Source organism: Chlorocebus sabaeus, chromosome 3 (genome assembly GCF_047675955.1).
Source record: "Chlorocebus sabaeus isolate Y175 chromosome 3, mChlSab1.0.hap1, whole genome shotgun sequence".
Classification (NCBI taxonomy): Eukaryota; Metazoa; Chordata; class Mammalia; order Primates; family Cercopithecidae; genus Chlorocebus; species Chlorocebus sabaeus.
Genome location: NC_132906.1, coordinates 11,640,019 through 11,653,817, shown reverse-complemented (window position 1 = coordinate 11,653,817; position 13,799 = coordinate 11,640,019). Strand labels below are relative to the sequence as shown.

General features: G+C 34.1%; 1 protein-coding gene across 7 annotated transcripts in view; it reads right to left on the bottom strand.

Annotated features, from left to right (window-relative positions):
• Window positions 1-3,201: 3,201 nt before the first annotated feature.
• PDS5B (PDS5 cohesin associated factor B) overlaps window positions 3,202-13,799 on the bottom strand; it is a 180,887-nt gene continuing 170,289 nt past the window's right edge. For 4 of the 7 annotated variants that reach the window (XM_007960102.3, XM_007960097.3, XM_007960095.3 and 1 more), the window contains exons 32-35: window positions 8,562-9,001; window positions 8,362-8,472; window positions 5,770-5,908; window positions 3,202-4,088 (exon numbers count right to left, since the gene is read on the bottom strand). In XM_007960102.3, coding sequence (XP_007958293.1) covers window positions 4,053-4,088; window positions 5,770-5,908; window positions 8,362-8,472; window positions 8,562-9,001 — 726 coding nt within the window. In that variant the 3' untranslated portion in view covers window positions 3,202-4,052. The remainder of the gene's footprint in view (window positions 4,089-5,769; window positions 5,909-8,361; window positions 8,473-8,561; window positions 9,002-13,799) is intronic. The other 3 variants (XM_007960096.3, XM_007960098.3, XM_007960100.3) reach the window with 2 other exon arrangements.

Sequence of the window (13,799 nt, the reverse complement as noted above, 5' to 3'; positions counted from 1 at the left end):
TTGTTCTGATGGTGGCAAAAGCAATCACAGACTATAATAAGCCAAACATAAAAACTGTATTTCTAAAATAACACAATCAGGTTTAACTAAAAAGCTAATGGAAGAGAGAGAATAATAAAAAGCACTTAACTGAGCCAGAAGGCGGCAGGAAAGGAGAAAATAAAGGAGAGACTGGCATAAAAGAAAATAAATAGCAAAATGGTAGATTTAAAATCAACTATATAAGCAACTACACTAGAGCTTAAACACTATTAAAGAACAAAGACTCTCAGACGAAAGAACAAAATCCAAGTATAATATGTTTACATGATACACATTTTAACCATGAGAACGTAAATATGTTGAAAATAAAAGGAAAAATTTTATCATGCAAACAATAGCTAAAACAAAACTGATATGGCTACATTAATATCAAGCAAAGTAGATTAAAAATATTCATAAAGATACCAAGTGACATTTTAAATTACAAACCATATCACTTCATCATGAACATATAACAATCCTAAACTGTATGTTTCAAAGTATATAAAATAATCTCTCCATCTATCATTAGTACTTTCTATCCTGCTTTTCCTTTTTTTCACTGCATTGTTCACAATCTGACATTATATATATATATATATATATATTTTTTTTTTTTTTTTTGCTTATTCACCCACCTCTAATATAATGAAAGTACCACAAAAGCAGGGACTTATTCTATCTTGATCACACTTTATCCTCCGCAAAACTGAGTAAAATTTTTGAGTGCCTGGCACATAGTAGGCACCTAATAAATGTTTGCCAAATGAATTAATAAAACTGCGACTGGCAACTTATTTATTTAGTGCTTATTTTTAAAGTTTATATTATACATTTATTTGGTTCAGTTACGCAATTATTTAACTTAAATAATACTTAAAAAACCTCTGTCTGCCAACATTTTGCAAGAGAAGTTTAAACAAAAGGTTTGGAAAAAGTTACTGAGACGTGTTTCCACTTCATGAAACAAAGGCTCCAAAATTAAAAATCATCAAATGTGCCTTTCTCCATTTAGTATTTAAATATATATGTTGATTTACATAAACAAAATAATACACTCATATTAGCTTTCATGTTTATTCAACTTCACAGAAATCTAAAAATGTGTCTGAAAATTGGTTATCTATTTAAATATCAATTGTTCATTATGGTGACATAATACTATGTGGTGGCAGAGATATGCCTAATTTAAACAAATTAAATTCCTGACATTCTTACAAGTGGACAAAATGAAATCTTAAAAATCAAACTTACAAGTTATAAGAAGATATAGAAAGTAATTTAACCTTTAATACCTGGAATAAGTTTTACAGCCACATTTGTAATTTACATATACAGTGGAGATCACTGAAAAAGCTTCCTGTTGCACTGCAGCAAGAAATTTTATTATAATGTGGATTAAACAAATTTGCTACAGAGTGCAGCAAGATAACCTCACTGAGGAATAAGATTTTCATAATGGAGCTTGTTACAGGGAGTTAAATATTTTCTTAATGTTATACAGTACATATTTTCAAAACGAACATTATCACTGAATAGTCTGCTAACAATTGTTAGCAATTAATGTTTTATACACACTTAATTTTATTGTAAAGTATGTGGCTTCTATAAATGTTAGTACATGAAATGTTAATACATGAAATGTTAAGTTTAAACGTAAGATAATCCCCTAAGATGGAGACTCGAGACATCAAAACTTTGATTATTGCACCTATTTCTCTACCAAAAAAAAAAAAAAGAAAAATTTACACCATAATCCACCCAAAAAAAGAACAGACAGGTTGTAAAATTACAGACTCATTGGCATTGAACATAACAAAATCTACAATGAACATTTTTTTGTGAACTGCTGTACAGCATTACAAAAATGTGCAACGAAATTTGGTTAACTATGATCATGCAAATAAAAATCCTTCACAATCATTTTTTCGTATGTTTTATAAAATGTTCTTAATGATATATTTCCATAAACATTTCCGGTGCAATTTAATCAATGACAAAAATACAAAGCTATTCCTTATTCTTTATGTTATAGATTTTAAAACATGCCTTTGTACTGCTGAAACAGAAATTATGTGTTTGGGAAAACCGAGCTAAGGAACCATTTCAAAACCAATGTATCTTGATCCAACCTGAGCTGCTTTTGATATATGACAGCCTCTCATAATTACTGGTGTCAGTATTGTTGTAAATGAAGAATAGTTAAATATGGAGAGATTAAGACACAATTCAAAACACTTTTTTAAAAATAAATGGCTGTTTCATAAACAGGAACAAATCTTTAAAATAAAAATAATCACATCAACTGCAGTATACATTGGCAAATAGTAAAATGTCATTTTCCAAAATAGTAGCTTCTTTATTATATGCTCCATCTATTATAACCAATCTTGGAAATATACCTTAAACATAATGGTGTATCATATGAAAATGTTCCACTATTCAATGTGATAAATTTAATAAGTTAGAATATGATTTTTATTTTCCTCTGGTGTTAACCATGAAAAAACATAACAGCACCTAAAATACTAAAATGAATTTAGGTAAGCATTAAGTAGTAACCTACATGTTTTGGTTCAAAATACAGTTTATACAACTGTACAAAGGATACCGCCTTAAGTAATTTATTTCTGTATTTTGCAGATTACAATGAAGGAAAAAAAAGACCTGCTCTAAATTCAAATAAATTTCCACTTCTCCCAATCTGGACAAAGTGGAATTTCATTCAAAGTTCACAAGACTGTGACAACTACAGTAGCTGATATAGTTGGATATACCACTTCTACCCTGCCCCACCCCCCAGAATCAATTTTTTGGCTCCAAAATAAAGTACAATAATAAACTCTTGATGAAAAACTATGTTATGGGGCAATCTATCATATACTATGGCTAAATATGAATTTACAGAAAAGAGCACATCCCATTTTCAGCACTTTTTTTCATAAACATGCAACTCACTATAAAATACAAAACACTTGGCTTTCAAGAACAGCTTTATAAAGACACACTGCATCAATAAAATTTTTTCTTTCTGATTAACTTTACACTGTTATGGAGAACTGGAATTTTTCTAATGTGTATATATCAGGTTTTATATTATAGTGTAATTTGCATTTTTTGAACATAATGTTCAAGAGGAAATATCTATACACAATAACATTCTAGACTATTAAAAACTCATTCAAATTACAGAATTTTATTGATACAGTAGATTAATAAAAACTGAAAGGATGATAAAATGGGATAAAGAATTCAGTACATTATTTTATAACACACTCTTTAAAATTAAAATACTTTAAATCTTTCTTCTTAAAATTTTCATTGCCATGAAAGGCCAGAAAATTCTGGGACCAATGAATACTGAGGTGTACAGTAATCCGAGAACTTCAGGACTATTTCACAATTTGCATGGTTGTCCTCCTATCAGAGGCATCGTTCCGGTGTAATGGCAAACAATTTAGCACCTCTGAAGATTAAGGGTGCCCAGGAGTAAACACTAGGTAAGATACACAAGGGGAAGAGACCATTTAACTCTCCAACAAATAGTGACATCAAGAAAATGACACCAATTGTTGAAAAAAAAATTTTTCACAGTAAAATTGCAGAGAATACAAATACAAACACTGACAGATTACTGCTTAAGATCTATCCTAACAAATTCTTTTCAAATCAATAGATCCAATAAACAGTTGGGTACTGTCAGTTTAAAGCCGCAGATAAAAGCTATACAAGCACTTCAGAAGTCAGAAACATTAAAAAAAGAAAAAAGATATTTACAAGTTTCTTCTTTATGTCTACACAGCCATCGCACATTACACTTTCACAAGACTCCATAGTCAAGGTTATCATGCGTATGGCTAAAGCATGTGACCACAAATTGTATGGGGTCACCAAAGTAAGGTCCAACTGTCCACTCTTCAGCAGTCCCATTTTGTGCATCAAAGGCTTTATTCAGCCTCAAGTTTGACCAAAAAAAAAAAAAAAAAGATTTTTCCAAAGCTTTCACAGAGAAAGTTATTAATTACATTTGTTCATCGCCGTTCCCTTTTAGCACTTCGCCGCCGTACCTTAAAAGGAAAGTCACCAGATGCTTAATTAAAATGGGTATATGTGCATAAGACATGCAGTAATCATTTTTAACCAATCTTTATTCTCGTTTGTTCCTGATTTTCTTTGCTTTCCTTTCCCTGAAACTTTTTTATCCTTACTTTCTGCCCTGGCATCACATATTCAGACCTCTATAATATTTGAACCCTTACATGGTCACAAACTTTCCCAGAACAGCAAAAGAAAAAAACTATTTTACTTTTCTATCACAGAAGTCAATGTCTACAGAAAGAAAAATAACTCAAACAGATTAATCATCTTTCTACTTATGTTTCCTGTGGTAAATGAAAACATTTCACATTTATGAACTTACATTATCTTTCTGGGAAAGTAGTTACTGAGCTTGAATCTTAACAATTATCAATACAGTAAAATAACCTAAAATTTAAACATATTATCATTTGCTGGCAGGCACTAATGAAAGCATAAAACTTTAGTTCAAAAAATGTCAATATTAACAATAGGAATATAAAAAAGGGTTTTAATTTACTATGTAGTTTTCTCTGGTGAAGACATCAATCGTTACTGACTCTTCAGCCTTGCTTACTTTGATGTCCCCCCAAAACCCTTTAAGAAACAAGCCAAATTAATTTGAGACCACAATTAAGCATATTTTCCTGTGTACTTAACTCACTTATTCACAAACATGAATCCTGGTACAGATAGGAGTTCTGATTCCATTAAATACGACAGAACAGTAGAGACCAATTCTGAGACTTGATTATAGAACTTGGGTTTCTCAAACAAAGATGGGAAAAGAGCTTCTACTTAAATGTATTATATTTTTTCATAAAAGAAATATCTGAGTTGTATTAACTGGTAAAGTAATTTATTTATTACTTTGAAAGTCAAGAAGTGCTGGGTGCAGCAGCTCATGCCTGTAATCCCAGCACTTTGGAGGCCGAGGCAGGCAGATAACTTGAGGTCAGGAGTTCGAGATCAGCCTGACCAACATGGTAAAATTCTATCTCTACTAAAAATACAAAAACTAGTCAGGCATGGTAGCACTGGCCTGTAATCTCAACTACTTTGGAGGCTGAGGCAGGAGAATTGCTTGAATCTGGGAGGCGGAGGTTGCAGTGAGCCCAAATCGTGTGCCACTGCACTCCAGCCTGGGCCACAGAGTGAGACTCTGTCTCAAAAACAAAAACAAAAAAGTCAGGAAGTAACACATCCCTACTTTGCAAAATAAGTATGTATTACCAATTTTATGAATTCTCAGTCAGCTCAAACTTCAATTCCAAAGGCTGATTTTATTCTGTGTAACTAACTTCTAATTTCTATTATGAAACCCAAATAGAAATACCAAACAGAGTCGTAAAATATAAACAGTAGTATACTTAATGCGTATCAGTGCCCTAAAATCAAGGTACAACTTAAACGCTTAAAGTGTCAATATTAGAATGCTATACATTCAGTTCAGACTTGACATTTACATTCTCACTAAGCTACACCTATTTGCTTAGTTTCGGGTTTCCATAAGAGATGTTTCTCCATTATCCAACCTGGTAGATGAAACGATGCTATAAACTAATGAAGAAAAATATATAAATACTTAGAATTAGACAAGTACTAAATGATCTAACCAAACATTTACTGTTTTTATATACCACACCACTCAAAGAAACTTTGAACACATACATTTACTGTAGAAACTTCCTCCTCCTCTGTTTCTTCCTGTGGAATATCATCATTGACAGGAGAGCTACCCTGAAACACATCTACTTCTTCACTTGAATCATTTTCCTTAGTAGCTGCTTGTTTGGAGCGTCCTACACGGCTAGAGTAAAACACATGTAAAATACAATGAACGTTCCAATCTTTCAGTAGATTACCTCATTAGAAGAAATGCTTCAAGTATTTCATCAATTGTCATATCATGTTTACCCTCAATTACTTTATGAGACAAGAACATTTCTTTAATATCCTGAATCCTACACTAGCATTTAATCACAGAATCTTACAAATTATCTACCAAGTAACAAAAAAAGTGACTGAAAACATACGATAAAGGAATTCAAAACATAACTCAAAGTCTTTTCCTTTCATCTTTTCTAATGCTGTAAAAGGCATCTATGTCTACTGAGCTGCTCAAAGCAGAAAGGGATTTTGCTTTGAATATAGTGTACCAGTCTTTGGCCTTACAGATTCTTACAGAGATCTCAAATTCATTCACTTCTCTCCACATCTCCATTGCTACCACCTAACTCAAATCATTCCCATCTCTTGTCTTATCTCTTTACAAAGTTATCTTTTAAAAGTACAAGACAGATGATGTCACTGCCACTACAGAGCTCCCCACTGAGCTGAGAATAATTTGTAAACCTCCTTAACACAGTATACAAGGAACAGTAGATGGTCCATGCCTACCTGTTCGTTCTCATCTCTTTCTGCTCCCCAACTCCCCACAACTACAATTCAGCAAACCCTTGCCTTCCTTTAGCTTTCTGATTTTGACAAGATTTTTCTCACTTCAGAAACTTCAAATACAGTGTTCTTGCCACCTGTTCTCTGCCTGTCTAGCCCCTACTACTCTCAAGGTATCAACTCATTGTTACTTTTAAAGAAAAAGCTTCCTCACTCCATTAGATGGTAGAAGACAAGAACCACGAACCCATGAAAACAAGAATCATGTCTGTTTTGTGTCCCTAGCACCTAGTACTCTCTGAAACACAGGAGGCATCAAAAAATATGTAATAGAACCATCTAATCAAATGGATCCCTCTTGATAAATACTTACTTTTTAAAATTAGGAACATAACTTACACTTCCATAAGCAATCCAAAATGTGCACTTTTTAACTCATGCTCAAACCAAACAATTTTTCTACTTGGTTTGGTTTTTTGGGATTAATGAAGCTATAGAAATTACATGAAACATAATGACAATCTTTTTCAATTTCATTGATGTCAGAACAAGAAAAAGAAACAAATCCTAACATACGTTATTATGTTATATCTAGCTCTAGAAAGAGCTTCCCAGTGAAAGGAAGATAGGCTTCCAAGACAGACTACAGAATCTTTTCCTGTATCAATTTTTTTTTTTAAAGAAATACTTATTTGGTTTAGAACATTCACAGGACTTGTGTAATTTTAGGAGAGCACAATAATCATTTAAACCCTGAATTTCATGATGTCCAAATATAAACAAACTAAAATTATGAGGTTTGTTATTTCCTTGTTACATCATTCACGTGAATTTTATTAAATAAAGGATTCCTTAAGAATCCTTTGTTTAGAAATACTGATTTCCTTTGGTTGAATCCAAACACATTTATAAAGCTGCCACAAAAAATGTACTTACCTTTACTTTTAACCTGATAGAAAAATTACATGGAAGATGGCATGAAGTACTGGCTAGACACCCAGGCAACTTTTCCTCTTCCTGTGGAATACACAGGAATAGGAAAATCTCTAAGATAATTGAGTATTTAATGACAGTATGTTGGCAACTCTGAAAAGTCAAGCCACTGATGTAATTATGTATGGGTGGGATTGCTCTCAGAAAAAGTGTGCTAAATTTCTGACTAATAGAAGACATGCTACTTTATTTCCACTCACATAACTGAGGAGAAAAAATACTGTCAAATCTACAAATTATAGCACTGATATTCTTAAGACAGTAAAATTTGGGGTACACATTGTTACTATACCTCTCTTATAAATGTGTTTGTGTGAACATCTAAAACTATATACATGTTGATGTAGATACACGAACTGGATTAGAAAACAAACAAAACCAAGATATCAAACACTTGAGACCAACATGTGATAATTTGTATGGATATAATTTTTAAAAAACAATACCTGTTACCTTCCTACTACAAGTTCAAAGAATAAAAACAGAAGCATAGACCTGTTTTCTTTCATTTAAAAGAAAAGGTGCTAATGAGAAACATTAAAAAAATGGTTGTGTGGAATGACGAGGCAACCTGGTCAATGTGTGGTGATTATTTAAAAATATCTTATCATTTCCTTAGATATCATAAAGTCTGTATAGGAAATAATATGCTATTTGGTATCCACTTATAAAGATTTGCCTACATCTGTAAAAATGTACAAGATAGTTTATTGAGATATCAGTCACTAAGGTAAGTTTATAAAAATTTTATCTTACCTAGTGTAATGGGGCTAAATATATGGAATTTAAATATAGCAATATGTATGTTTACAAATTTAGGAACTTTTTCAAAATAATTTGAAATTGGTTTGAAATTTAATATTCACAACTTACACATTTTTTTTTGGTTGTGATGGTGATGGCGTTTTTGATGGTCTTCCTCGTCCTTTCTGTGGTGTGGATTGTGTGGATTCAATTGCACTAGATTCAGGAGATTCTGCTCTGCTTTGGGAAGACCCAAATGTGGATAGCATCAAATTATGATTTATAATATAGTAACGAAATAGATGCAGTTTAGAGTTACACATGCTTACCTCTGCTGTGCTCTCCTTGACACTCGGTGCTGTTTGCTTTTGGACTTCTGTTCTGTATTTCCACTTTGTCTTTCTTCTTCTTCCTCCTCCTCTGGTGCTGGAGGTCCAGATTTTTTTTTGCTTCCTTTTTTAGAAGTTTTCAATGTTGGCTCTTCTTTTGGTGTACTTCCACCAAGAGGTTTTGGGGGTCGGCCTCTCTTACCCTTTTTTGGTGGACTATTCTGTTCATCTTCATTTTCTAATATATCTTCTTTGAGCCTCTTTTCCTCAGGCCACTGCTGTTCATCAGATTCTGAAGCCGTATGGCCTCTTTTCCGACCTCGCTGACTGCCTTTAGGTTTCTGTTCCTGTACCAACTTAGTCAAGTCATCCATACCTAATTTCTCCTCCTGTTCTGTGACGGGTGTTTTTTTCCTGCCTCTAGGCTTCTCCAATTCAGACTACAGGAAAAAAAAAATCACAATTTATGGTTATGAGATTGTGAGTATACATATTTTGAGGAAAGAAACAAAAAAATGTTATCTACTGTTGTCCCAAACATTCACCTAAAATATACAGCTCTTAAATACACCAGAACTGTATTTATTTGCTTTTATTATAGTTTTTAATTTGAAAAACTTACCTGAGGTAAAAGGGTACATTTTCACTCTTACTTTTAAGTTGGAGTGTCTTCAAAGGAAACCTCTCAAGATCAGTATCTTATTATATTATAAATTTTAGTGAAGAGCTATCTCATTAAAAAGAGCATTATAAATTCAGTGCTTGGTCCTAAATGACAACTATACTAAAGTATCTGTTTTGATAGTCAATTTAAGTAATTCTAATTTTACCACACAGTGCGTAAGACATAAAATATTAACTATATGACATGCTTACATCATCATAAAAGAAGTATTATTTTACAAATGGAGGTTGCAAGATATAAAAGGTAAACATATTCATCATTTATTATAAATTTTGGAAACACTTCTGAATTACAGATACTGCTTCTTTCTAGGTTTAACTAACAACAGAAACAACAAAAAACCAATGGCTTTCACATTTAAAATAAAATCCTAGTCTATATTCAGAGAATCTATATGTGAACCAGCGTGAAGGCTGAAGAAATTCTCCAAAGACCCAACAATAATTTGTATGTATGAACACTTACAATACAAAGTTGATTTCCAAAAATCTGCAGCAATTTATATTTTCAAACATCACTGAAAAGAAAACAATAAAAACTATCAAATTATCTGTAACTTTTTCTAACTTTAAATTGAGTTTCCTGTGTGTGAACTGCATAATTACATCCTTGGTATTGTGTCCTTTGCCAACTTTGATTACTGGAGTGTTAGTGGGTTTTCTCTATATTCTTCTATGCTTTTGTGTATGCCTCTATGCTTACTTTTAAGTGTTATTTCTTCATTATTATTATTATTTTATTTTTGAGACGAAGTCTCGCTCTGTTGCCCAGGTTGGAGTGCGATGGTGTGATCTTTGCTCACTGCAAGCTCCACCTTCCAGGTTCACGCCATTCTCCTGTCTCAGCCTCCTCCCAAGTAGCTGGGACTACAGGTATCCACCTCCATGCCCGGCTTTTCTTTTTTCTTTTTTTTTTTTTGAGACGGAGACTCGCTCTGTCACCCAGGCTGGAGTGCAGTGGGGCAATTTCGGCTCACTGCAACCTCTGCCTCCCAAGATCAAGTGATTCTCCTGCCTCAGCCTCCTGAGTAGCTGGGACTAGAGGGCATGTGCCACCATGCGCAGCTAATTTTTGTATTTTTAGCAGAGATGGCGTTTCACCGTGCTGGCCAGGCTGGTCTCAAACTCTTAACCTGAAGTGATCCACCTGCCTCAGCCTCCCAAAGTGCTGGCATTACAGGCGTCACTGCACCTGGCCTTTAAGTGTTATTTCTTACTTGCTTTGGATGAACTGTGACCCCCATAACAAAAAAAAAAAAGTTGTATGTTGAAGCTCTAATCCTAATGTGACCCTATTTGGAGACAGGGCCTTTGGGAGGTATCTGGTTGAGATAAGGTCATGAGGTGTGACGCGCAAGATGAGATTAGTGTCCTTAGAAGAAGAAATACCAGTGAGTGAGATTGGGTGCCTTTCTTCTTCCCCCCGCCCCACACCTCTCATGTGAGGACACAGGAGAAGGTGGCATCTGTAACCCAGGAAGACAGCCCTCATCAGGAACCAAATCTGCTGGCACCTTGATCTTGTACTTCCAGCCTCCAGAACTGTAAGAAAATACATTTCTGTTGTTTAAGCTACCCAGTCTGTGGTATTTTATAATGGCAGCCTGAGCTGACTAAGACACTATTGAATATTGTTTTAGAATAGAATGTGAGGTGAGATTCTAAACTGGATTCTCTACTCCCAAAGACACATTCAACCATTTCAGAATCAATGATTTGTAGTACTTCCTTTATTTTGTATGTTTTGAACAAGAAGAATATTTACGGGCTATCATAACAGAAGCACAGTATTTTACTAAGTATAATTATGTGTCTGGTAGGGCTGAACCTACCTATATTTCTCCTCCTTTTATATCTATTTATTCCTCCACATAGACTTGAAACAAAATCATGCTGGAATTTTACAATTATATATTCACTTGGAAAAAACTGTCATCCTTTTTTACTCCTATTTCCTATACAGGAACATGGCCTATCTTCTCTCTCTTCAAGTCTTCCAGTTTTGAGATTTTCTACATATAGGTCCTCCCTATCTCAGTTTTGAGATTTTCTACATGTAGGTACTCCCTATTTCTTTTTAAGGTTATATTTAAATCTATGAATCTGTCAATCAATCAAAGTTTGTTGTTGCAGTGGTTCTTGTGATAAAGAAAATAATCCCTCTTCCCCTAAATGTACATCTGATACAAAGCAAAATTATCAGAGTAATGTTGGTTACAAGCAAAAATATATACACAGGTAAGGATAGATTTTTTTTTTTTTTTTTTTGAGACGGAGTCTCGCTCTGTCGCCCAGGCTGGAGTGCTGTGGCGCAATCTCGGCTCACTGCAAGCTCCGCCTCCCAGGTTCACGCCATTCTCCTGCCTCAGCCTCCCGAGTAGCTGGGACTACAGGCGCCCGCCACTGCGCCCGGCTAATTTTTTCTATTTTTAGTAGAGACGGGGTTTCACCATGGTCTCGATCTCCTGACCTTGTGATCCGCCCGCCTCGGCCTCCCAAAGTGCTGGGATTACAGGCGTGAGCCACCGCGCCCGGCCAAGGATAGATTTTCAATTGCTTGTTTTATTTTTCTAAGATTACAAAACTAAGAATTCGTCAAACATTCTAGAGCAATTCTAAAAAACAGTGGTGACAGCAGGTTGTTTTGTTTCTGATTTTTAAAAAGAATGCTTCAAGTATTTTGCCTTTAGGAAGAATGTCACTGACTACTGATTTAAAATAGACAAAACTTTTAGTACATTAAAGATGTATCCTTCTGGTACTAGTTTACTAAAAGTTCGTATTTGTCAAGAACGGATTTTAAGTTTTATTTATGTTCTCTAGGCATGATCTGAAATTATTTGTTTTTGGTTTTCCCTTTGGTTTATTTAATATATTATTATATTAAAAGATTTGGTAACATTAAGCTATCCTTATATTCTAAGGAGACGGGAAGATCTATACATGACTGGATTTAGTTTGTTTTTTTTATTTAGAGTTTTGTGCACAAATTAAAAATTAACTGTTACTCAAAGAGAAGGTAAAAGAAATGTTAAATCAGAACTAAATTTAAAATGTTACTTCTTATTTTAATTGCTACAATTCTTTTTGATGTCCAAAGATCTAAAAAGGAAGATGATTTCCTTTATGCTTTGGAAAAGGTTGGTGGTAAAAAGAATACCCAATGTCTACTTTCTTGAGAATACTAATCTAGTTTCCTAAAGCACCACTACTTCTCATTTCTTTTTCATTTTGCATTGCACTGTTTTGAGAACAGAGGGAGTACAAAATTGAGGTTAGAAGCAAAAGATAGGGAAAATACGTTATTTATAAAGCTAAATATTTAAATACAAACGTATATGGAAAATAATTCCTTTGCCATAACATTTCAATGTGAAGCTGGTAACAAGCAAATGAGACCATGCTCTTTGATTATAATCCACTGGTCTTTAAATTCAATTTGTGTCTCATAATGCTCATCTGAGGGCACTTCAGTCAAAACTAGCTTATTAATAAGATTCTCCTAGCACCTCTAAAACTGGACCTAACGTTACACATTATCCATGCCACAACAAATAGCAAAAGGCCTCCATTGCAATCACACTAATAGATCTCAAGAGCTCAAAAATTCAAAACTGTTCTATGAAAAATAGGGTAGACTCTTCTCTGTACTATCCCAAAAGGTAAAAGTATACGTGAAATTTATAGGGTAACAGAATATTAAGAATTAATAAAAATCATGTTTCCCAACTTTTAGGGGATGGGAACCCTAAGGGTATAAGTGTAGTACACTATAGGTGTGGGTATGAGTGGCCTAGTTGACTTTTCCAACAAATGAAATACATCATGAGCTCCCTGCTTAAAGCATTCTCAACATGGTGACCAGCTCTCATCACTAATAAAGGAATTTCTGCACTAAGTGAGAACTAAGAAGACATAATACCTTGTCCAATTCAAGGATTTTCTTCTGTAAATCCAGATAACAAGACTCTTTTCAAACTAAATGATCAATTCTTAATTTTGCTCATGTGAAATTTTTAAAGCGCCAATAAACATCATAACTTATAGTAAATATAGTGAGAATTCAGTAAAATTTTAGATAATTCTTTCTCGGCTGGGTGGTGTGGCTCAAGCCTGTAATCCCAGCACTTTGGGAGGCCAAGGCGGGTGGATCACCTGACGTCAGGTGTTTGCGACCAGCCTGGCCAACATGGTGAAAGCCTGCCTTTAAAAATACAAAAATTGGCCATGCATGCTGGCACACAACTGTGGTCCCAGCTACCCAGGAGGCTGAGGAAAGAGAATCACCTGAACCCGGGAGGCGGAGGTTGCAGTGAGCCCAGATCGTGCCACTGCACTCCAGCCTGGGCGACAAAGTGAGACTGCATCTCAAAAAAAAAAAAAATAATAATAATAATAATAATTCTTTCTAAATAGAAAAACACTCTGCCAAAATAAGTTACTGGAGAAACATGAAAATAAACTTCTTGGCATGTGTAATGTTGGACCAGTAGAAGACAAGATGGACAGTAATATTTTAGAGAAAGCAAAAGTAATTATTTTTCGGATAACCTC